A 24,710-nucleotide genomic window follows, 5' to 3' on the forward strand; every position below is an offset into this window, starting at 1 on the left:
GTATTATTTATTTATTTATGTATATATGCATGCATGTATACATCTACTCATTCATTCCTTCGTTCATTTAACACCGACAATTTTCGCATTTTTGTGAACCATTTATGCCTAGAGGTACAAATGGGTCTGGTCGACTAGGATCATGAGTGATTCCAACTTGACCTGGTTCCTTATTCGGGTCCTAATGTTGGACCCAGACCCAACCCAATAGAAGATCGGGTCAGGTCGAGTTGGATCTACAGTTAAACCTTTAGACCCAACAAGTCATTCAAATTGGATCGGTTTCACATATAACTCATTCCCAACATGAAAAATTCAAATTCAGATCAGGTTTAGGTCGGGTTGGATCAAATTCGGATTACACATATAGAGTTCTAAAATGAAAGAGTAAAATTTGGACAAAAGAAAATCCTAGTATTATAGTAAGATATGATTATTTCTTTGGAAGCATGATATGACACATTTAACATGATAATTTTTTCTAACAAGACTTATAAAACATTACCAAAAGTTGTGCATTCTCTATGGATCATACGAATTATTATGTTTAAAGATATCTAAAAGCCTGCAACAGAATATGAATGGAATACCAAGTCAGTCACAATATCAATCTACAATCTAAAAGTCAAACATCTTATCTATGGATATCATGTAGCTATCTAGTTTGCCACAATATCTCCTATGTCATGTGAATAAAATTAAGAAACTTGGATTGGTGGGATGATGATACCATTTATTTCGAACCAATTAATAAGTGATGGACGCTACCTTTTTATGGGACTAATCTCTAATTGGGACTTTAGGAGAGTAGAATGTAGATGGTAGGCCAACTTAATACCACCCCCAACACCCCCATGAACAACCTCCCCCCACCTCTGGTTGACGATATTATCGATTTTAGGTTGGACAGATAGGATGGTAGGTTAGAAGATCAAAATTAGACCTATATAATAATTGGGGCGAGTTAGGTTGGTTCAGAAGTCAATAAACCCAAACCCAATTTGAAATGTGCAATGGATCTAAGTTTGAAACCCGACCAAGCCCCATGAATTCTTAAATCATGGTCCAAATCGGGTCTAAGCATGTCAGGTCGGATCACGGGTCCATCCAACCCATTTGCAGCCTTTATTTATGCCTCTTATCTTCAACGAAAGCACATATTTAATGCACATCATAGTTACTGCTCACATGTTGACAACAAACGAACATGAAATACAGTAATCATCATATCTATGTCCTTTATCTATGCATGTATATGTAATCATTGGTTCATTCATTTAGGGTTAATGATTTTTGGTGCTTTAGTGAACCATTATGCTTCTTATGCTCCAATGAAAACACACATCTAATGCAAATTATAATCGTTGCCCACATGTTGACAACAAACAAATATAGAATACAGGTAAATGCACACAAATGTTGATGATGATATTTCACTTTGAGATAGTATCAAATTATTGGATTAATTGAGATGCAACAGAAGAGGTCTTTTCTTTGTTTTAATCAAAACTTGCTGAATAATCTTAATAAATTTACCTTCTCATGTTTTACAAGTTTTTTGAACCAATGAACTTTGATCCACCTGGTTCAAGGTGTGAATCATTATCATTAGCCTGAATTCTCAGACAAGAACTTTTGGTGTCACATACAATCTTAGAGCATTAATAGCGAGAATAATTAACACAAGAGGACTCCTTTTGGTAGATGGGAGCACTAAACACATCAATTCTGGCAACAGATCATGGAACTAAAGAATAATGAGGAGCATTGCCATGATTTCAGTAATACAAGGGGCAGTAAATGAACTCCCCAGTTGCCATCTTCCCCAAAAATTCATTGTCCCGTAAACTCACGAGGCTGTGAAGATTGTACATTATCTATTATATCTCTTGCTCTTTCTGACTCCACGACCACCTGACATCCATCCAACTCTCCAAGTCAAATCCATCTTGTGAAACTGGAGTGGCTTCACCACAAGCATTGCCTGAGTTCTGAAGCTAAAGCACCGAAACACCACAGAGCAGAAAGCCAACATCGAGGCTTCCATTTGCAACTTCATATGGTGCTTGAAATGGGCAGAACCTAAAGGCCAATTTCTTTAAGAAGGCTGCTAGTATCAGGGACGATCCCATGACTGCAATTCCTAACAATGCTATTGCCAACAAGTTCCTTTAACAAATCTGATGGATCCTTTGCTCCACCATGCTGCAGAAATTTTGTCCGAAGGGCGGATCCTGTGCAATGGGACAAAGGATGCTCACGGCATATCTCTTGCCAAATGGTTGCCGCGAAACACCTTGCATATAGATAACTATAATAACCTGTAACAAGAAGTCCGGACTATTCTTCAGCTGATGAATACAGAGGGTACTAGCTTCTAGAGCAAAAAGAAGTTCCACAGATAAAACAATCTTAAATCAGGTAATGGCTTTATGCTTACCAGCACCATAATTTATAAGGTGATTAAACCGAGTATGCCAATGTGTGCCCTCCACATGGTTCCAACTGGTATGTTGTTTCTTTAAATCGGCAACAACTGAAATTGTGTCTCTTGGTGTGGCCAGTTGCTCACCAAAAAGTGTTAAGTCCATCAATGAATAGAATATCTAGGATTAGGCAGAAAAGCATCCAGCAATCAGGAATGACAGAGAACATTTATAAATACATAAATAAGCTTAGCTACAAGTAGAGAAGTTCATGAAGAGAGAGAGAGAGAGAGAGAAGAGATGCAGGCAAGCATCAGTTCATGGAAAATGTGATTCATAAAAATGTTGAATAAACAAGCTATGAGCTTGAAGGGGAAAATATACCTGTCGTTGAAACTCCATTGCAGGAAACATGTTTCGAGCACCATTCATTGCCTCTACCAGTTTTTCTGGTATTACTTCCCCGGTCGTATCATGTCTAGCAAATGTCCTCAAAACACGATAATCCCAAGCGTAGTACCTGAGAGATCATCGTGATCAACTACACTTAGCAGAAAAGCACATTGTAGATTGTTCAGCACTGGCATTTATTTTTCAATTCTTATTGCATTCTAAGAAATGAGATGTGTTTTTTATATAGTTCTAGGGATGCAAGACAATGAGTTTTCCAGTTAAGTATCAGCGGTTTCAAACTCCCAACTATTCCTTCCAACAGATGAAAATAATTTATCATATTTTTAATATCGGAACTACTGGATCCGGAGAGTGAACAAAATACGTACTCAAAAAGGTTTGACGGTGTTTCAGCTAGATCCAGAACAACTCTAGTACCTGAGAAGTGCTGATAATCCTGAGATGTTCACAATATGATATATCAGTAGAAGGAAAAACATGATCACAGTTTTATGTTGAATGTGTAAAGCAGTATATAAACTACCGTTCTTGAAAGAAGGGAATGAACTGCATGACCAAACTCATGAAACAGGGTTTCCACATCCCAGTGGTTGAGCCTTGATGTTGATGATCCAGGAGAACCTGGGAAATTGCAGACTAAAGCAACAATCTGTAAAATTTTATTTTGAGTTAATGAATACTGAATTCCTAATTAACAAAAGAAAACAATGGAAAATCTTGAGCATTTCATTAAGTAAAGCAGAAAGTTGAGAAGCTGGAAAACAAATATCGCAAGCATGAGTAAATGTGGCTGTTTCGTATATTATCAAAGACAACTATTCTATACAAAATATGTTCCAAAAATATAAATATTAAACATCTTTGAATAGCAGATTTTTGTGTAGATACAATATTTGACAGAACTTAGATTTTCAAAAAAGAGATCTGATGCTTTCATACTTTTTGACATGCATTTTAGCTAGTGACCATCATGTTCGCTTGACATGGACATCAATAAGCATGTAATAACAATAAATCCAAATACCAAAACAAATGTAAGAATGGATAACAAGCAACAGGTTCAGCATCATACGGGAAGTTGGTATTCTGTCTCAGATACTCGGCACCCTCCTCTAATGGCAAAATGAGCACAACCTGGATATTTACCCTTCCTGGAGTAAAGATCAAGATAGAGAAACCCCAAATCACCCTGGATATATGAGAACCACACCTTAGTTCATGTCGAGAAATACAACATATACCACCAGTAAAAGATAAAAACTTTCAGCAAGGAACATGTAAGGTCAATATTGGCTCTACTAGAACATATGAATACATTCAAATACATTACAATCTCATAATTTGATTAAAATGGTTTGCGCAAGGATTGCTGAAACTTGAGCAGCAGTTGCAAACAAATATAGGTAGTTGTGCTAGACCTCTCATAAACGACAGGCAGCAAATATAGAAATGGCCACTCTGGTTGTGTAATAGATGTTTATGTCATCTTTTTTTCCCCTTTTATTAAAAAATAAAGAAAATCAAAGACATGTAAAGTCATTGTCACAAGGACACACTGAAGATAATGAATTACAAACATTTTTGGAGGATGAAACACCAACAACAAAATATAGCATAGTTTGTTTATGTATTAGACAAAAAGTGATGATATACAATGATAGTCATAACTGACGGCAGAAGAACACTACTTGAAAAAAAGCTGGAATCTCTTAGACACAGGCACCTTGGATAGACACAACATGCCATTTGAAGAACCCATGTGTCCTAGCAACATCAGATATTATTAACTGTCAGATATAACTAGGATATGTATTAGGTACTTGTTTTTAACCATCGCATTCTTCAATTCAAAAAGTCCATACACTTTCAAGTACAGGCAAAATACTCTTTAGATACCTTCAGAAATGAGGTGAACTTTCTTTTCTTTTTTGCTAAATTTAACTAGCACCAGAGTCAACTTACTGAATGCATAGGACCAGTGTTGGCGAGCATGCCAGCCACCAGCTGAAATAATAATACATGCCATGCCAGCACATATGTCGTTGCATGCCACAATAAAAAAGATGAAACAATGACTTCATAAGGTTTTTATCAAAATCCCCAAATAAGATTACAAGGTGCCACACCAACCCATGCCTTGTGCCATACTGGCCCAACACGGGCCAGCATCAGCAAGCACTTAAAACCTCATTTTCAACATGAAAGAGAAGCTTTGGTATTACAAAACTAAATCCATCCTAGCAATAGTAGACCAATTGGATATTTGAAAAACAATATCCTAAAAATAAATCCATGTACCTTTACTCAGGGTAGAAGCGAAAGAAGATTGGCACCTGTGAGACACAGGGACACAAGGAAGTTCCTGAAATACTTGTGGGACAAAAAATTTACAGTTCCTTTTTTTTTTTTTTTTGCAAAAAGCCTGGCATTTTGGTCTATACTGTGCTGCTGAAACTCCATATGGCATCGAAAACTAAATGTTAAGTTATAAACCTATGGAGGTTATCAAAAGATGACCATAACCACAAAAAGAAATAAAGAAACAAAATAGTATTATGCAACGTCTAGAGTTGCAAACAATATGGAGCATCATGAGTACCAAGGAATTAGCTTAAAAGGTGTTTGGATGGCCACAGAATTTACGTTCATGATAAAGCTCATATTAGAAAACACCCGAGGAAGGAAATGGATGCTTGAGAGGAAGAAACGTTGAGATCACAAATGCTCCCTCGAGCTCAATCCCAAAAAATTGGGATTACTTGTTCAATCTGAAAGCTGGTTTACCTTGTCCACATTTTAAGGATCCTATGGCCCTAAAACTTCTATAATTAGAGAAGATCCTATCTTCCCAATGCTTACATCTCCCAAGCAGGTCATAGAACTTCTCTAATTAGAAATATTCATTGCACAACTTGTGCACGCATCCAAAGAGGCCCTAAATACACTTCCAAGATAATTTGGATACACTTGGTAGAATAAAGAATAGTTCCAATTGCACAGCTAGCAGCAAAACAGACACTAGCCATTCATATACTGTGTATCTGTACCTCTTGGGGATGATGAAGAGACAGTTTCATCACATCTGAATGCCATGACTCGCCTGGGGCAAAAGGAATTCTATGAAAAGTGGCACCAAACAATGACTCAACCAACACCTTCAAGCCCTCAAGGCATTGAGACAAGGAAAAGTATGATAAGATGACCTGTTAGGAACAACGTTGGCAATGAAACTTGTCAGAAAGAATGAAAAAGAGAAGAAAAATAATTTCTTAAATGCAACAAAAGGTAAGAAATTCAACAGCAATGCAAGGTCATAAAAACAACAACATTCATCTTACAGTCAAAAGGATTAAAGACTACACAATGACAGAGAAAAAAATACCTACATTTGAGTTCTGCAAATAATGCTATCTTAAGGTTATCAAAGGAAGAATTCCTTTTCAGTTAGCTATTATTAAAATTAGTGAAAAAAAAAGAGAAGAGAAATAATAAAGGGTATTAAAAAAGAAAGAGAATTTCATTAAAATTCTTTTGGTCTTGATATCAAGGTTATAAAGAAGGACTTGGTGCAGAAAAATCAGATTAGTTTTACAGTGTATCTGCTTTCAAAGTGTTGACAACTTTAGGAGCTCTGAGACAAGCCAGCATTCCCTGTGAGTAGAGGAAACATACTGAGGAGTCCAAGTCGTATGTAGAGGATTTCATCATTCCTGTAAAATAAGCCTCATCCCATGGCTCTAAATCTGCAGATCTTTCATTACAAAATTGCCTCTTGAAATCCTGTATTCTCTTAAACTCCTACATAGAGGATGAAGGTATTACATATTTACGAAAACAAAAAAAAATTAAATCTAGCTAAAGTAATTGCTTTTATTCATACCTCATCAGCTTTCTTTCTGACAGTTTTGCTCAAATCAAGAAGAAAAGACATGACAACATCTGGTGATGCTGCCATGTTTGGGCGGATTGCAAACTCAGCATAAGATTTACACCCCATTATCTGCACCCACCACTCAGAATCAAAAAAGAAAAAAAAAGGAACAATGGTTTGGCATAAAAGAAAAGAAATGAAAAACTAAGACAATAGGAATGTAATGAATTATTGAACAAAGTCAGAATTATCTAGCAATTAGGAAGCAATAAATAAAGTTATTTGACTGAGGTTGCAAATTGGTTATTGTATTGTACAAGTTGCCAGCAATCATAAAGAACATCTGCAGCTTGTTATGGGATAATGAAGGCTTCTCATATAAGTGGTTAAGGATGCTTATGAGTGTTGATGGACCTTGCATGAGAGGCAACCAAAGATTCAAGTGAACTGATGACCTTGCTTTCCAGCTTTTATGAACAGGACAGTGGTGATGAATTCCTAAGATTGCCGGAAAGAGAAAGGTGGGGGCGAGGAGGGGGTCATCATTCTAAGAAAGGGATTCTAATGCTACGTTTGGTACACTGGAATGAATGCTGGAATGGAATGGGGATTCCAGCTTTAGCCCATTCCAATTTTTAGCAAGGCAATAAGCTCAGAAATCACATTTCATTTAGAATCACCATTCCTTCAATTGAAGGAATGGTGATTCTGCCCCTGTATGGAAGGAATGGTGATTCTGCTCTTGTATGGAAGGAATGGTAGGAATGATATTTTTGGAAATGGACCGATTAATAATATTCATAATATAAACCAGCAAAAAATAACGTAATTCATATGATTCAATTATCAATAATTTAGTATAAAATAAAAATAATACTACAATTAATATTTAATCTAAAACTATTATTTTATTATAATTTATAAAAATATCAAGTAAAATCTATTTAATGTATTGTAATATTATATCAATCATGGTCTGCCGTACCGGTCCGGCCTGGGACCGGTACCGGATCAGCGTGAAATCCGGTACCGGTAATTTATTGTTGAAGAACCGATACGGGACCGGTCGGACCGGTACGCCACCGATTCGGACCGGTACGGACCGGTACGCCATCGGTACGGAACCCGTTTCGTACCGATCCGGGATGCCACCGGTACGGCGGACCTTGATATCAATTTTGTTTAAAGGTTTACTTTGTAATATAATGAGCATTGTGCAACTCATGTTAGACGAAGATACTTATAAAAAATATCAATATAAAAAAATATTAATAAATACCAAAATAACAATTAAAATAATATCTAAAAATAAAAAAATAATAATAAGGAAAAAATGAAAAATATTAAAAAATAATATTGAAGTTAAAACACTAATTAAAAATGTAAATAAATAGTATTAAATTGCATATATTCTACTGTATAACTATCTAACTTAAGTATTAGAATATGAATTGGTATTCCTTCTCTACTTAAATCTCTCCATTCGCACCCTTAACATAATGTAAGGGTTTTAGCCTTTCAAGGCTGATGGAGAAGTCAAGTCTGCAGAATGTGACAATATAGCGCAAGTGTAATGGACTTTGTTAGTTGATCAAAATTAACAATGATTTGCTAATTAATGGCTGCGAGTAATCTTCAAAACTAAGTAACACAAAGTAATGCTAAGAGTTATTGCAAATATATTCAGAAAGCTCAATTATTAATAGTTAACACAAGACATGAAGCAATAAAGAAGAAAGAATGATAATAGGGAAAAAGTAAAGTAGACCTGAGAAAAACAAAAATAGAATCAGGAAAGAGAAGAAAAATCACAAGAAAATAAGAAAAATGGAGGGGCAAGCAGCCAGGCCTTCACATTCTTTTCCCTTAACCATATCAATTTGAAGTTCTTCAACATTTGTCAATCTCATGGACACTAAAACAACTAGATAACATGTACTAAGAGGATTATCAGCATACGTATTATGACTTTAGAATTAGTAAAGTTGGACTCTAAAAGGACTCTTCATCAAACTAAAGCTCCACTCCAAAACTTCCCAAAACAGCAATTAATAAAAGAAAAGCTTATGAGTTGGGAGACCAGAGGCCTTGTCAAGATCGAGGACATGATTTGTTTAAATCTCTAGCATCTAGTCTTTTGGACGATATGGAAGCACTTTTGAAATCGCAAAGAAAGAGCCTCTAAAAATCCCAAAAAATGTTTAGGACCAACCACATTTTCTTGTAGTTATCGACAACCTGACTATTAAATTTTAGAAGAAACTCAACAAACCATGGTTGGCTGTGTCACGTGAGCAGCACAATTAGGAGTATTAACTCTGTAATTATTCTGTAATTATTTAGAGATAACAGCTGTAATTATAGGTGATAGCTAGGAATCAGGGATGGCTAAATTCTCCTTGATTTACTTTCCATGCATAGCTGTCCTAATATAGCTATGTAATTATAGGTGATAGCTAGGAATCAGGGATGGCTAATTCTCCTTGATTTACTTTCCATGTATAGCTGTTTTGAATCTTCTATTTAATGAAAAGAGAGCCTAGGAGCAAGGGATCTCAAATATTCTGACATGGTATCAGAGCTACTTCTTCCTAGTTTTCTTCGAAAATCTCTTAGCTTGTGGAGCTTCTTGCCCTAGTCCTGGTTCGAAGCATTCTGGTGCTTATCTCTGGTGGTTTTTTTTGGTGCTCCCCTAGTTCTAACATCTTGGTTCTTGTCTGTTTTTTTTATTCATCTTGTTCTTGTTCGAGGTTTTCTGTCTGTCATCATGGAGAAGCATGAAGCTGTCTGCATCAAGTTCACAGGGAGGAATTATTCGACTTGGGAGTTTCAGTTTCAAACTCTTCTTCAAGGCAAAAAGCTGTGGGGCTATATTGATGGCTCCATGAAGCTCCCAGCAAAAACTGAGGTTGAAAAAAGGGCTGAATGGATAGCCACTGATGCAGGAATTCGTTCCTAGATTTTCAGGTCTGTTGACTCTCATATAGTTCTAAGTCTGCGTCCATATTCCACAGCAAAACAGATGTGGGATTACCTCAAACTTGTGTTCAATCATGACAACAATGCTAGGCGCTATCAGCTTGAGTTGGAGATTGCCAATTTCTCTCAAGACAATTTGTCAATTCAGGAATATTACTCAGGTTTTCTTAATCTATAGACCAAGTATTCTGGCCTTGTTGATTCTGGCCTTATTCAAGCTAAAGTTCCTGCATAAGGCTTGGCTGCTGTGCACCAAGTCCATGCCACGAGCCAAAGGGATCAATTTCTCATGCACTTGCGTCCTGAATTTGAAGCTACTAGATCTGCCTTGCTTAACAGGGAGGTCCCTCCCTCTCTAGTTGTTTGCCTAGGAGAGCTGCTGCGTGCAGAACAGAGGGGAATTACTCAGGCTCTCTTGGAGAAAGATGTCAGCAACACTCCTCCAGTTGCCTTTACTGCCCAAGGAAGATCCAGGTCAAAAAATATGAGTATGGTTCAGTGCTATAGCTGTAAAGAATATGGCAATATCGCTGTAAATTGCAGCAAGAAATTCTGCAATTATTGCAAGAAAAACGGTCATATCATCTAAGAATGCCCCATCCGTCCTTCCAAGCCAAAGGCTTATCAAACCTCGGTGGAGTCTGCTGCCTCTTCTACTTCATCGTGTGAAGAATCCTCTACATCTGCTACATTCATAACTCCAGCCATGATGCAGCAGATGTAGCAGATGATTATCTCTGCTTTTTCTGCTCTGGGTCTTCAAGTTAATTTCTATGACTCTTCTAAGTCTTGGTTCCTTGATTATAGTGCCTCAAATCACATGACTAGGACCCCTGATATGCTTCAAAATATTCGAAAGTATCATGGCAATTCACATATCCAAACAACTAGTGGAAACACAATTCCTATTACAGCTGTTGCAGATATTTCTGCTGCACTCATGATGTGTTTATCGCTCCTGGGTTATCTGCCAATCTTCTTTCTGTTGGACAGTTAGTTGACAATAGTTGTGCTGTGGTTCTCTCATGATGGATGTATCGTGCAGGAGCAGGGGTCGAGCAAGGTGATAGCGAAGGGGCCTAAGATTGGGAGATTATTTCCTCTACAGATCACTCAAAATAAGCCTACTGATGTGCTATCTTTTGCTAGCAACACCATTTGTAGTAAGAGTGAGGTTTGGCACCAACGTTTGGGCCATCCAAACACTCGCATTCTAAATTATTTGTTGAAATCTGGAGACTTGAGAAATAAAGAATCTTGTTCTATTCCTATTGAGTATTCTTCTTGCAAACTCTGCAAAAGCAAAACTCTCCCTTTTCCTTTACATAGTAGTAGAGCAGAAAAAGTGTTTGAGATTGTCCACAGTGATGTATAGGGTATCACACCAGTTCCTTCTCGTGCAAAATATAAATATTTTATCACATTCATCGATGATTACAGCTGGTTCATTTGGCTGTATTTTCTGCGCTCCAAGTCAAAAGTTTTGTCTACCTTCAAGAATTTTCTAGCTTATGTGGGGAATCAGTTTTCCACTTGCATCAAAGCTCTTCGAACAGACTCAGGTGGGGAGTATGTATCCTCTGATTTTTTGGACTTCTTGCAGCAGAAAGGTATTCTTTCCTAATGGACATGTCCTTATACACCCCAACAAAATGGCGTTGCCGAGAGAAAGAATAGGCACCTGCTTGACATTACTCGGACCTTGCTCCTTGAGTCCTCCGTCCCTTCCAAATTCTGGACAGAAGCACTTTCTACTGCCGTCTATGTTATTAATAGGCTGCCCTCTCTAGTCTTGGGCATGGACACTCCTCATTTCCAGCTCTTTGGCAAGAATCCACAATACCAGGATCTTCACATCTTCGAGTGTGTATGCTTTGTTCACTTGCCAGCACATGAACGATATAATCTCTCTGCACAGTCAGTCAAATGTGCCTTCATGGGATATAGTCCTTCTCAAAAGGGCTTCTTGTGTTATGATCCAGCTCTTAAGAGAATGTGGGTGTCTCGGAATGTGATTTTCTTTGAAAATCAGTCTTTTTTTGCCACTAATCCAGTTTCGGATTTCTTAACTATTGATTTCGTTGTTGTCTTGCCTCATATTGATATTGCAGCCCCTCCATCTGGACGTTTTAAACCATGTTTGGTTTATACTCGCCGCAGTACTGCACCCACCATAGTTGCGGCTCCCCCTGCAGTTTCTTCACCTCCGGTGGAGCTCAATGTTGTCAGTTGTAACCTTGCTACCACTGTTGTTCCTGTGCTGGATGTTATCAACTCAGAATCTTCTACTCACACTATTTCTGAGGAGGCTGCTCCAGCATTCTTACCTACTGATGTTAGGCGCTCTACTAGGTCTACTCAGCCTCCAGATAGATATGGCTTCTCTCATAACTATCTCTCTGCAACTCTGGCCAACATTGCAATCCCTACTTATTCTCAAGCTGCGAACGAAGAGTGCTAGAGACTTGCTATGCAGGAGGAACTTGATGCTCTCGTAGCCAACAACACTTGGGAGCTTGTCCCTTGTCCTACCACAGTCAAGCCTCTCGGATGTAAGTGGGTTTTCTCTGTTAAACTTCGATCTGATGGGTTTATGGACAGATATAAGGCAAGGCTGGTTGCTTTAGGCAACAAACAAGAATATGGAGTGGATTACGAAGAAACCTTTACCCCAGTTGCCAAGATGACCACTGTTCGTGTTGTTCTTGCTATAGCCGCCTCTCAAAGCTGGCTCATTCATCAGATGGACGTCAAAAATGCATTTCTCCATGGTGATTTAAAAGAAGAGATATATATGAAGCCCCCCTCCAGTTCAGCAGCTCATCCTAATCATGTTTGCCGGCTGAAGCGGTCTCTTTATGAGCTGAAGCAGGCCCCTCGCGCGTGGTTTGATAAGTTTAGAACCACTCTTCTTGGTCTTTTATTTCAGCAGAGTCAATATGACTCTTTTTTGTTTCTCCATAAAACTCCAGCTGGTCTTGTCTTACTCTTGGTCTACGTAGATGATATTGTGATCACGGATACAGACTCTCTTCTCATTCAGCAGCTGCAACAGAACCTTCAGACCTCTTTTCATATGAAAGATCTTGGCCACACAACCTATCTTCTTGGTCTTGAAGTCCACCGCAGCTCCACTGAAGTGTATCTCAATCAGCATAAGTATGCCCTCGATTTGATCAACCTGGCCCGTCCCCAAGATACTTCCTCTATCGACACTCCTCTTGAGCTTAATGTGAAATATCGTTGAGATGAAGGAGACCTTCTGGATGATCCTACTATTTATCGTAAGCTGGTAGACAGCTTGGTCTACTTGACCATCACAAGGCCAGATATCTCCTTCGCCGTACAAGTCAGCCAGTTCATGCAGAATCCTAGACACCTACACTTAGCTGCTGTCCGCAGAATCATCCAATATATCAGAGGGACTCCTACACGTGGTCTATTCTTCCCTACTAGCACTACACTTGATTTGATCGGCTATAATGATGCCGATTATGCAGGATGTCCAGATACCCGTCGCTTTACCATAAGATGGTGCATGTTTCTTGGTGATGCACTTATCTCTTGGAAAAGTAAGAAACAGGACATGGTTTCCAAATCCTCAACCGAATCTGAATATCGAGCAATGTCTGCTGCCTGCTCCAAGATCATTTGGCTCCGAGGACTCCTCTCTGAACTTGGTTTCCCACGGCACAATCCCACTCCCTTACATGCAGATAATACTAGTGCCATCCGAATTGTAAATAATCCTATTTATCATGAGCGCGCCAAGCACATTGAAGTGGATTGCCACTATATTCGACAGGCCTTTGATCGCAATGTCATCAGCCTTCCCTATGTTCCCACGAATCTCCAGGTTGCAGATATTCTCACCAAGGCCTTGCCGTGCCATAGACACCAGTTTCTTGTAAACAAATTGTTGCTTGTTAACCAACCAGCATCAATTTGAGAAGGGGTGTCACGTGAGCAACACAATTAGGAGTATTAACTCTGTAATTATTCTATAATTATTTAGAGATAACAGCTGTAATTATAGGTGATAGCTAGGAATCAGGGATAGCTAATTCTCCTTGATTTACTTTCCATGCATAGCTGTCCTAATATAGCTATGTAATTATAGGTGATAGCTAGGAATCAGGGATGGCTAAGTCTCCTTGATTTACTTTCCATGTATAGCTGTTTTGAATCTTTTATTTAATGAAAAGAGAGCCTAGGAGCAAGAGATCTCAAATATTCTGACAAGCTGTACCACCACAAACCACACAGTTTGGGGCGTACAGAAACTGAACTAGCTCCCATCTGATTAAAACCCTTGGCTCGGTAAAAAGCCCCCCACCCCCTACTCGCGACCACTCGATGCTCCTCATCCTTCCCTCCACGCTCCTTGGCATCACCGATAAGAGTCATGTCGCCCCTTCTCTTTCTCTCTCGCTTGCTTGGCTAAGATTAGGGTTAGGGTTCCCCTCAGCCCTCCCCCTTCCTCCCTCCCTCTCGATCTCCCTCCCCCTCCCTCACTCTCTCTCCCTTTCTCTCTCCCCCCTCCCTCTCCAACTCAACCTATTTTGGTATGCCCCGAAACAGCATGGTACACACCCATCCCATGACAAACCGGACACCGGCCGATATGCCCTCCGGTACTAGTTCAGCAAGCCTTGCAATGAACAATCCAGAATGTGAAAAATTTCTTAAATTCAAATATAACTCCAACAATGGGAATACCCAATGATGATTAAGCATCCTAAAGGGGTCTTGGAAGCTTTTGTAATGGGCTGAGTTATAGCCCAAAGTATCATAGTAAGGTCTGTGGAACCGTCCTGAACCGCCCGATTTGCGGCGTCTCGGGTCTTACTGACAGCGGACTGGGATGGCTCCGCCATTGAAACCGAGACACCTCTTGTCGTCACCGGAGGGGGAGAAGGAGAAGAAAAAAAAAGAAAAAGAGAGAGAGAGGGGGGGGGAAGGGAGGGAGAGGAAGAAAGATACAAATATACTATAGAAGAAATGTAAAAGAAGAAAGCAAATTAAATATATACAAATATATATATATAAGTTGCAAAATGTGGATAGAATACCATAGACTCCATTGATGACAATCTACCAAAAGTCTTTGATGACACTGTGCTTTCATAGAAATCAATTAGACAGTTAAATCCAATGGTGAAGATTTTTAATACATGCTCACTTTTTTGGATGATTTCTGAAGCAGGTATTATGAGCCTTTTAAAGTGATAGAGACTCTGATACCATGTAAATCAAGGTGTAACTTTTGGATGAATAGGACCATCAGTTAGGCTAAAAAGATTGCAATGCAAACATTTTACGATCTCTGCCTAATTATAAACTGGTTTCCATTACAAAGGCTAAATATTGATGCATAGTTCAACCAGGATATGTATTTCTCTAACTGTGGACATATGTCAGTGTTCTCAAATAGTTTTTCAGTAAATTAACGTCTAGAAGTACACCAAATATTTGTACATAAGGTGACCATGAATTTTACAAGTGCAAATGCACGAATGATGCAACACCAAAATACATTATTACGGTAATCAATTTACACAACAAAGCCAAATATACCAGATACTTACAAATGCTTTCAATCAACAAATACATATCCATTCTTTCCACGACATAAACAAGTTAAGAACCTTAACAACAAAAAGGTGATATATAAATCTGCTCTTCCAAAAATGTACAGTTAGCATTTGGTAATCTAATCAAGCATGAGAAAATTATTCACATTCTGAGCAAATGTTAGTCCTAAAAGATCTAGGTGATGGATTAGAAGTCCAGTGGATTTAAAAACTACAAGCATAAATGAGGACAACCTCAGCAAGTTCATGACGAGCACTTATAAGTTTATCTAGAACACCAAGATTTGCTTGTGGAGTGGAGTTCCCTTTTATGTATGACTGCTTCCTAACCTGGACAGAAAAAGAATAAAAAAGTTCCTTAATTTTAGTGTCAAAAATTCTCTCAAAAACTTTAGCATCAAAAAAAAATTAATGATGTATGTATAATACCCTTACAGGATTAGGTCTCGCGGTAACAGTAATGATTATAAGATCGAGTGAAAAATTAAAAGAATGCGAAAGAAGCTCTATTTAGAAGTCATGAAAACCAACAGCCCCATTTTAAAATTTATGAAAGGAAAAAAGCCCCTTTTTCGCACTTATTCACACAAATCACCAGTGTATGCATATAGAAAAACAATGATAAAAAAGAAAAAATATTGACAATTTTTTTAAAGAAAATTGCATGTTTAGCACATGAATGAAATGGGCAACGATAAAAAAAGAAAAAGATTATTCTCTGAGAAAAGATAATAGCATTCAAGATTATGTTTTGAGAACAGATATAGCCAAAATTTAACTCCAAAGGAAACACTACCTCTGCATCGGATACCCATTTTAATACTGAAGATAAAGTACTTGAATCTGTTGGTATTCGAAAACCCTTCTCTTTTTTCTTATCTCGTCTGTCCAAAGATTCCTCTGATGCAGTAGAGATAGGCTGATAAATGGGCTTGAAATGAGGTTGCATATGCTTTGGTATGCGTGAGGCCGGAAATATATCCACAAAACCTGGATCAGTTATAATATTCTCATTGAACCTGATGAGAACAATATGAAATAAGCTTCTATGCAGTGTCAGGTAGTGTTGTTGCTATTATGGACAGGTAATATCAACTCAAAATATTCACCAAAAAGCATAATTCAATCTCACTGACATATTACTCCTAGAGAGCATCCTAAACAAATTTAACACCATAGCTATGTAACATGAAGCACAATGAAATGTTACTAAAAGCCCACAGAAACAAAGATGGCCATTAGAAAGCACTCGAAAAAGGCAGAAATAAAAAAATCCATCTTTACATAGAAAGATGATACATAGTTAACTAACTGTATGAAACCTTAAAGAAAAAGATTAATTACACAAAACATAGATTTTTTTCCTCATATAATATATATGGGAATATATAAGAAGTCATTCATGCACGGGAGATTTCCTAAGTCAAAAAATCAGCCTCCACCCAAACTCTTCACAATCACAGCATATTGATCATCGACTCCATAATTGTACTCTGCAGCCCAAATAGCCCTGTCCAGACAACATTTTTTGGAAGGCTTTCATCTTTAAAGGCCAAAATATATTCTTCTTGCATAAATAATTAATATTACCTTACTCCACAGGTTTGTATATAAAGAAATCATAACTATATATGGTGTTCAACTGGGACAACTGTCCAAAAGTCAAGTGTCATGCCATGAACTTTTAGCTTAACTGACTTTTAAGGGGCTGACACATTCCCTCCTGGATTAGAGTCATTTTTGCTGGAGAGGGTCATGAATACATTACGTATAAATTCATGCAGAAGACACGTAGCAGTCATCCAGCTACATGAAGGCCCAAAAAGACACTTGGTTCAATGCAGACTCCATCAGCACTAATGAACAGAACACGAACTCTAAAAAAGTTTAAATGGCCTGCTGTCCTATCAAAACTCTAGAAACCTAAAAATCTTAAATACTGAGCTTTGCTACCCAACTTAGTGAAATTCTATTCAGTGATGACCAACAGCAAATTTCTAACCAGCATGGGAAGATCTTCCCTCCTGCCATATTCTCCTTTGATCTACCAAACCTAAACCTGAAGCTTAAAGAGTTAACCTCAGGCACTCACACTAATAATCAACACAAAAAGTATAAATGAATAATTAATTTAAAATTGAGAATCCACAAGAATAGATTGAGCACCAATGAGGCACACGTATGCTGAGATATGCTATCCAGGTACTAGTAAATGAACAACACAATATTATTTATTTAAGCAAACAATTGAGCATAAAATAATATTGTTGGAACGTGTCTACACATAACCAAAGGAACAGCATGTACCAGTTCACAGGCCAAAACTGTGCCACCCATAGTTGGTAGTTGATACAGCTATAAACCAACCTTACTGTACTGAAACCAGGAAAGATTTTGCAAAATGAACCTTGTGTTCTGTTGCTGACTTACTTGAGTCCTTAAAACTGTATGTATATTTAACTTTTTATGCCCTTGGGAATGGGGGAGCAAATCCAGTCCATCGGTTCCCAAGTTAAGTGCATTAATAAACACAAATGCTTCCTTTCATCTGAATAACATTTCCAAAGATCTCCGCAAATGGCTATTTGTCATAATGCACGGAATCTTTATTCACCTTATACTTACCTCTCTCTTCTTCATCTTTCTCAGGGCTTTCTCTACTAAAATTAATCAAATTACCCTGTTATGCACACTCAAACTTTCTCCATTCTCTAATACTAACTGCAAAGCTAGAGCTGCACTTCTCCATCAGTTTAAAACAAAACCATTGTTTAATGATTTGGAATAACCTCTTCAGTTTTCACCAATTTCATTATCTTCCGTAGAAATAATTATTATTTATGTAAAAGCATGCACTTTCTCTATATCTCTGGTTAATACTCCCCTGACATCAATTAAGCTGCATTATCACTCTTCTAATAGCCTTTCCTGTCGAACAAATTCCACATTTACATAGCACTACTGATGGGCAAATTTGTTATGGCAGTTTGTTCGATGCATTTCTTGTTACGCAGAAAGGTGCGCAAAAGCACAGGACCAACCAACATTAACTTTCAACCTGATATCCAACAGGCTTTTAAACAAAAAAAAAAAAGAGCACTTGCCTTTGTTTTCTTGACCTACAATTCCCAAGTTCTTTGCCATGTGATCTATTGTGTTCCTTCTACCATAAGTTCCTCTCACACTTCTTCGATCCACACAAGACCAAAGCAACTGTTACAAGCCTTCACTACCTTGATTGCTATACCTCCACCATCATAGCCCCTACGGTAATTGCCACAACAGTTTCATATTGAAAGCATCATAAAAAAACTTTGTCCTTAATAAGTAGGGTGTGCTAGCTGCAATCCATATCACAGAAGCTATGTAATTTCAGAATTACATTTTCAATGCAGTGATATCAACAAAATCAGAAACTCAAACTCAGAAAAACTTGAATGACTGTTGAAGCTGAAACTTATGTTAAAAATGCAAGAAAAAAATTTACGTCGAGGTCTGGGTAATGTCTCAGAATTGGATAAATGTAATAAGAGCAGAGAGATTATATCAGCATAGCTAAGAGAAAGTTTATTCTTCTTTTACTTGAAATTAAAGTGCATAGCTTATGACTGTAACCAACAAGCCTAATCCCATTAATATCAGTTCAGCTTTATGAATCAAGTTACAACACATCAAGGTCTGGGAACAATCTATGACTGAGTCCGAGGCTGAAAAAACTGCTTTAGAAATTGGCGAGTTTATATATTTAGCTGCAAGTTTGTGAATAAAGACACCACCACTAAAAGTAGTAAAAAGAAAATGTAGGAATCTTATTATCTAATTTCAATATTTATCCATAAAATTTCGATATTAAGATACAAACTGCATAATTGGGACCATAGAAACAGATAATGATGAATTATGGTGTCAAATCTCTTTCCATTCTCCATGCCACTTTAGATAATGAAGAAACAAATTTTCAATTCCTTCAATCATTCTCACTCCAATTCCCACATTCATTATCAATTGAATCTTCTCATTTTCCAATGCATAATCTGACTTTTTTCCCCATTAAGTGCATCTAACCAAGAATACATATTTGCATTAAGCACAAGATCCAACTTCTACCATAACCCTCAGCAAATATGCATTAATAGGAACTCATACACTTCTCTTACAGACTGAGCCAAGCAATGAATCAAAGATGTTGCTGATCCAGTCTTTTTTTTCCAAATGATTGCAGATCATTTTTAAGATATTTTTAAAATTCAGTTTAAATTTTAATTTGGAAAAGTATTTTTTAATAGAAAAATTAAAAGAGAAGGCAATCGTCTTTTACTCATAAAGCTGACAAAAAGGGTTAAAACAAGACAATTAGAGTGATTTCTTTAAATTTGACTTGTTTTCTGGTTTATTTTACTTGACTGGACCAAACAACGACCCATCTTCAGGCATTCAGGTCCAAATAACCTATAATCTGGTGACCAAGTGAAGACAACAAGAACATGCGAGCCCAATCAAGCGTAGGAACAAAAGAAACATGTAGAAATGCAAATTATCTAGCCCTTCTTAATCAACCTATAGGGTAATGGTGGGCTTTTTCCCAACCAGGACCAATGCACTGCTAGCAGACAATAGATAACCTCACCAATTGTGCCAGCAAATACAATGCAATTCGCATATTCACAAACCCCGCTTAACTAAGCCACAACAAGTCATGCATACTTGGCCTCGATCTGATACCCTCCTCCAAAGAGGAGCTAAGTACCAACCAGAGTTCCAAACTCTCTTCAGTCTGCCCATGACATTTTGAAACAAATATTTTGTAAAGATAGGCATTTTTTTAAATATTTTAGGAACTTTCCCTTTTTTAAAAGGTGCACGACAGCATAAAGAAAGCTCAAAAGCTTTTGAAAGCATAATTGCCTGCAAGATCGAATTGTTAGACATAAAGCAAAAGGTTCCCACAAATAGAGGCTATCTAAGTTTCTTAAGATCCATAGCTAAACGAATATAAGAATGTTTACAGGCAATGTGACCTAAACAAGCTTTCAAAAGCATGCTTATTTATCTATAAGAACTTGATTCAACAACTTTACTAGGCCACTACAGGTTTGAAATTTTCGTATGTTTTACAGCAATACTTTGTCTAGATACAAGTTCATTGGTCACATCCAAACCAATAAGAGTGTGTAGCATCAAAGCAAGGTATAGCAGTCCCACACATTAAAAAAGGGATATTTGTTTGAACACTCAATCTTTCATCTGTAAGATATTCATGAAGTTAGTGTGCAAAAGCAATAGCAGAAAAGAGAAGGCATAGTAATATCACTGAGAAATGAACTGGTAGGTTCAAATGGTGAATGCTTGATACGTACTGTCTACCGAGCAGAGCAATCTCAATATTTAACTGATTAACTCGTTCTAGCTTTTCTGTTGCAGACAATGCACAAGTTAGATTAACAAGAAACACCAAATGAAGTGAGTATAAAAGTGAACCAAGCATGGAACTACTACCTGCACAAAGATGGATGCCTCCTTTTTCAAAATCAATTCGCAAGGTTTGGGCTGCCCTCTGAGCTTCTTCGGTAATGAGGTTACCTCCAAGCTCAGCTTTAATTACTGCATTATATAAACTATAATTGGTATTCAAAAACTGCAAGCAAAAAACAAAAGAGTATCTTAAGCTTCTACAGGTGAGAAGAATAAATATATTACATGTAGAACAGATAGTAAAGAAAGTCTCTGCCAATTGTCGCATGTTCAACAAAAAACAGATTAATCAACAATGAATATAAAATGTTATAGGCAAGTCTACAAGGTGTAATATAAAGTCATACTCCCTTTCAAGAAATAAGAGAAGTTCGCATAATTTTCAAATTAATGTAGATTTTAACTAGTAAAAAGAATCTCTCTTGTCTTAGATGTGCTACATGTGCTTCCTCTCTAAAACAAGATGCGCCAAGAGATTCTTGGTTCTCATGGTTGGCACCCCCATTCCTGCAGGCATGCTCTTGGACAAGGTCCATGGTTGAAACCCTAGTCTTTGGTGACACAATATCACCTTTTTTTTCAAAGAGAGAGATACACAGACACACACACAGACAGAGAGATTCATTAAAATAAACAACCATAGATGCTTCATTCAAAGGTTGTACTACCTTAACCACAAAACAAATAATGGATAAAAAGATTTTAAAAATTTTATCACTTTTCTTTTTCATTTCTTGGAAATATTTGAAATTGGTGCCTTTTTATTTTAGTTTAATCTATCAGAAAACCATCAATCCCTATTTATGAGGACGTTTGGCATCAAATGAGAAAATAGGATGTGAAAGATCAAAAAGGTTCAAATTCATGAAGAGTAATGCATCTCCCCTAGTTAGATGGGACATTATATAACCTGGCATGTTGCGTTTAGACAAGATTAAAATTGCCATGAAGGATGGATTTGACAGAATGCCTGCATCTGATCCTATTGCAAAAGTAGGTAATATATGACTTTCCTCTTTCTGAGAGTGAACTTATATTTACATAACTAAATAGAAGACTTGAAGCAATTGCTTTGAGAAATTACCATGACGCTTTGCCTATCAAATCATGCAGGCTGGCGATGAGTTATCTATTAATGTACAAGAACCTCATATTTCCAACTTCATGCCTAAACAGAAGAATTTGGAAGATTTACCATCGAACAAGTTCCCCCAGCTAGAAGAATAACATGAAATGTATAACTCCCATATAAAAGATTTGTTCTATAGTTTAGGGAAGTCATCAAATTGCCACAACTATAGAAATTTGGATGAAGTTTGCATCCAATAAATCATCAGATTATAAGCATACCTACAGATAATGCAATAAGGCAGTGTGGTCTGTTGATCAAATTACATTTATAGGAGACAAGTTACTTCCAATGACTGAATTAAATGACCCTGAAAAGTTTGCTAAGTATCCCATCCTCAAACATATACAATTGTAAAACATTCATCTTTCTGCTCTAAAAATCTCTTCAAGGTTACAAATAGTTGGAGGATGGCGTTGCAAGAACGGGTCATTCTCACCAAGGTGCCAAGAAAGAGATGCAAAAATTAGGTTAAACTCACGTGAAGATATTCATGAATCCTCATCGATGCCTTGTTTGCTTCCTCCACGTATTCCCTAAGATAATTTAATCAAAAGATTACTATTTGAAAGAAAGGATAAACAAAGAGATTTGAAAAAGAGAAACGAGAATCTAAGTTTGAAAAAAAATGCCAATACCTGTCAGGATTCGTGTTTCTGCATAATTCAGCGGAATCGATGACGGAGCAAACCTAGCAACAACAAATATCTTCCATTCTTGAAAATGCCAAGAAAATTCAAGAAACAGAGGGAGAAGAAAGGAGTATTCAACAAGAGATTGGAAGAAAACCTACAGTGTTAGAGATCTCATCCATGGCCCGGATGACCTCCATCGAAGGAGGCAACTGAGAGATGTAAGAAACTATCTCCCCCGATCTGAAGGCCAGTGGCAGCAGCGATTCAAGAACCTGTGAGAATCTCACCAAATATTGAAATAAACAAAGATTCTTCGATTCATTTACCTCTCGATGGCCTCGTCGACGAACCTCCGGAAGCCCTTGGCCGTCTTGAGGACCGGGAAGCCGTAGAGCCCGGTCTCGGTCGCCCCCTCGCCGGTGGCGACCGTGGCCTCGAAGCAACTGCCGACAGATAGACGGCGAGAAGGGGAGAAGAAGGAGAAGAAGCAGGGAGCGGCTCCGCGGCGAATCGCTAGGGCACGAGACGCCATGGAGTCGTCTTCTATTCCCGCCTCGGAGGCGAGAGGGGAGTGCGACGGCAGCCCCTCTTTTCTCGAGAGGAGTCGGAATAAAATCGCGGCCACAACTCTTGCTCGAAACCGACGAAGTGAGTTTGGCCGGCCCGCACTGGACGCTTTTCCGGCCCAGTTCAATTGTGGTCGGATTATGAGATACAAATTCTGTTGGATATCTATTTTCAGGCTTCATATGAACGAGCTGGCTTTAAATCATGAATGGAGGCCCAGGCGCAGGAGTGGCACTGTCCAGCCCAACCCGATTGTCCGACCTGACTCGACCGCACCCATGAGGTTCGTGGGTCAGGTACGGGTTAGCCAATCTTGACCCGCCAACAAGCCATGCCAGGTTTGGGTACGGCTCCTCAACCCATGGGTTCGCGGGTCCGGTACGGATCAGACAATCTTGACCCACCAACAAATCAGGTCAGGTTCGAAGTATATATATATAAAAAAAATAGGGATTGTATATTTATATGATACATTTCAAATAGATTAATGTAGACATATTTATATGACGAAAAATATATTCTCGGTTTAAACCAAAGAATAATTCTCAATAATCAATAATTATTAGTGAGCGAATGTATAAAACTACAAATTCCTGAAACTAAGTGAGAGGTAGACATTGGGGCAGAATGTGGATGTATAAGACAGAAGGAATCAAACAGCTGCAAAGGATTAACCCTCATTCGGCAAAAGGCAACAAATCCCATGTGTTTGTTTCACCGGCCATCCATGTATTCCGAAAAAATTGGGCTCCAGAAATTCTCAAGGCACATGCATTTCCCCATACAGCTACATCTCATGTAGTCTATACTTGTGTTCATGCTTATGGTATAATATAGCTAGTTTTTTTTAGTAGTCATTCTCTCAGATCAACCCTGATCCTGCAAAAGGCTACAAATCCCATGTGTTTGTTTCACCGGCCATCCATGTATTCCGGAAAAATTGGGCTCCAGAAATTCTCAAGGCACATGCATTTCCCCATACAGCTACATCTCATGTAGTCTATACTTGTGTTCATGCTTATGGTATAATATAGCTAGTTTTTTTTTGGTAGTCAATCTCTCAGATCAACCCTGATTCTGCAAAAGGCTACAAATCCCATGTGTTTGTTTCACCGGCCATCCATGTATTCCGGAAAAATTGAGCTCCAGAAATTCTCAAGGCACATGTATTTCCCCATACAGCTACATCTCATGTAGTCTATACTTGTGTTCATGCTTATGGTATAATATAGCTAGTTTTTTTTTGGTAGTCATTCTCTCAGATCAACCCTGATTCTGCAAAAGGCTACAAATCCCATGTGTTTGTTTCACCGGCCATCCATGTATTCCGGAAAAATTGGGCTCCAGAAATTCTCAAGGCACATGCATTTCCCCATACAGCTACATCTCATGTAGTCTATACTTGTGTTCATGCTTATGGTATAATATAGCTAGTTTTTTTTTTGTAGTCATTCTCTCAGATCAACCCTGATTCTGCAAAAGGCTACAAATCCCATGTGTTTGTTTCACCGGCCATCCATGTATTCCGGAAAAATTGGGCTCCAGAAATTCTCAAGGCACATGCATTTCCCCATACAGCTACATCTCATATAGTCTATACTTGTGTTCATGCTTATGGTATAA

The 24,710-nt window shown here is 38.0% G+C and overlaps 1 protein-coding gene across 1 annotated transcript; it reads right to left on the reverse strand.

The window, feature by feature from the left end:
* Window positions 1-1,497: 1,497 nt before the first annotated feature.
* Window positions 1,498-23,197, reverse strand: LOC103698068 (mitochondrial intermediate peptidase, mitochondrial). The gene is made up of 17 exons (XM_008780032.4): window positions 22,847-23,197; window positions 22,679-22,760; window positions 22,524-22,576; window positions 22,367-22,421; window positions 20,781-20,919; window positions 20,642-20,696; window positions 16,081-16,303; window positions 15,519-15,614; window positions 6,721-6,840; window positions 6,513-6,638; window positions 5,888-6,043; window positions 3,913-4,029; window positions 3,364-3,489; window positions 3,209-3,276; window positions 2,811-2,946; window positions 2,441-2,606; window positions 1,498-2,321 (listed from the first exon to the last, which is right to left on the reverse strand). The coding sequence occupies exons 1-17, from the start codon at window positions 23,050-23,052 to the stop codon at window positions 2,083-2,085; spliced, it is 2,163 nt and encodes a 720-aa protein (XP_008778254.1). The 5' UTR covers window positions 23,053-23,197; the 3' UTR covers window positions 1,498-2,082.
* Between the last annotated feature and the right edge of the window lie 1,513 nt (window positions 23,198-24,710).

The sequence above is a fragment of the Phoenix dactylifera genome, chromosome 2 (genome assembly GCF_009389715.1).
Source record: "Phoenix dactylifera cultivar Barhee BC4 chromosome 2, palm_55x_up_171113_PBpolish2nd_filt_p, whole genome shotgun sequence".
Classification (NCBI taxonomy): Eukaryota; Viridiplantae; Streptophyta; class Magnoliopsida; order Arecales; family Arecaceae; genus Phoenix; species Phoenix dactylifera.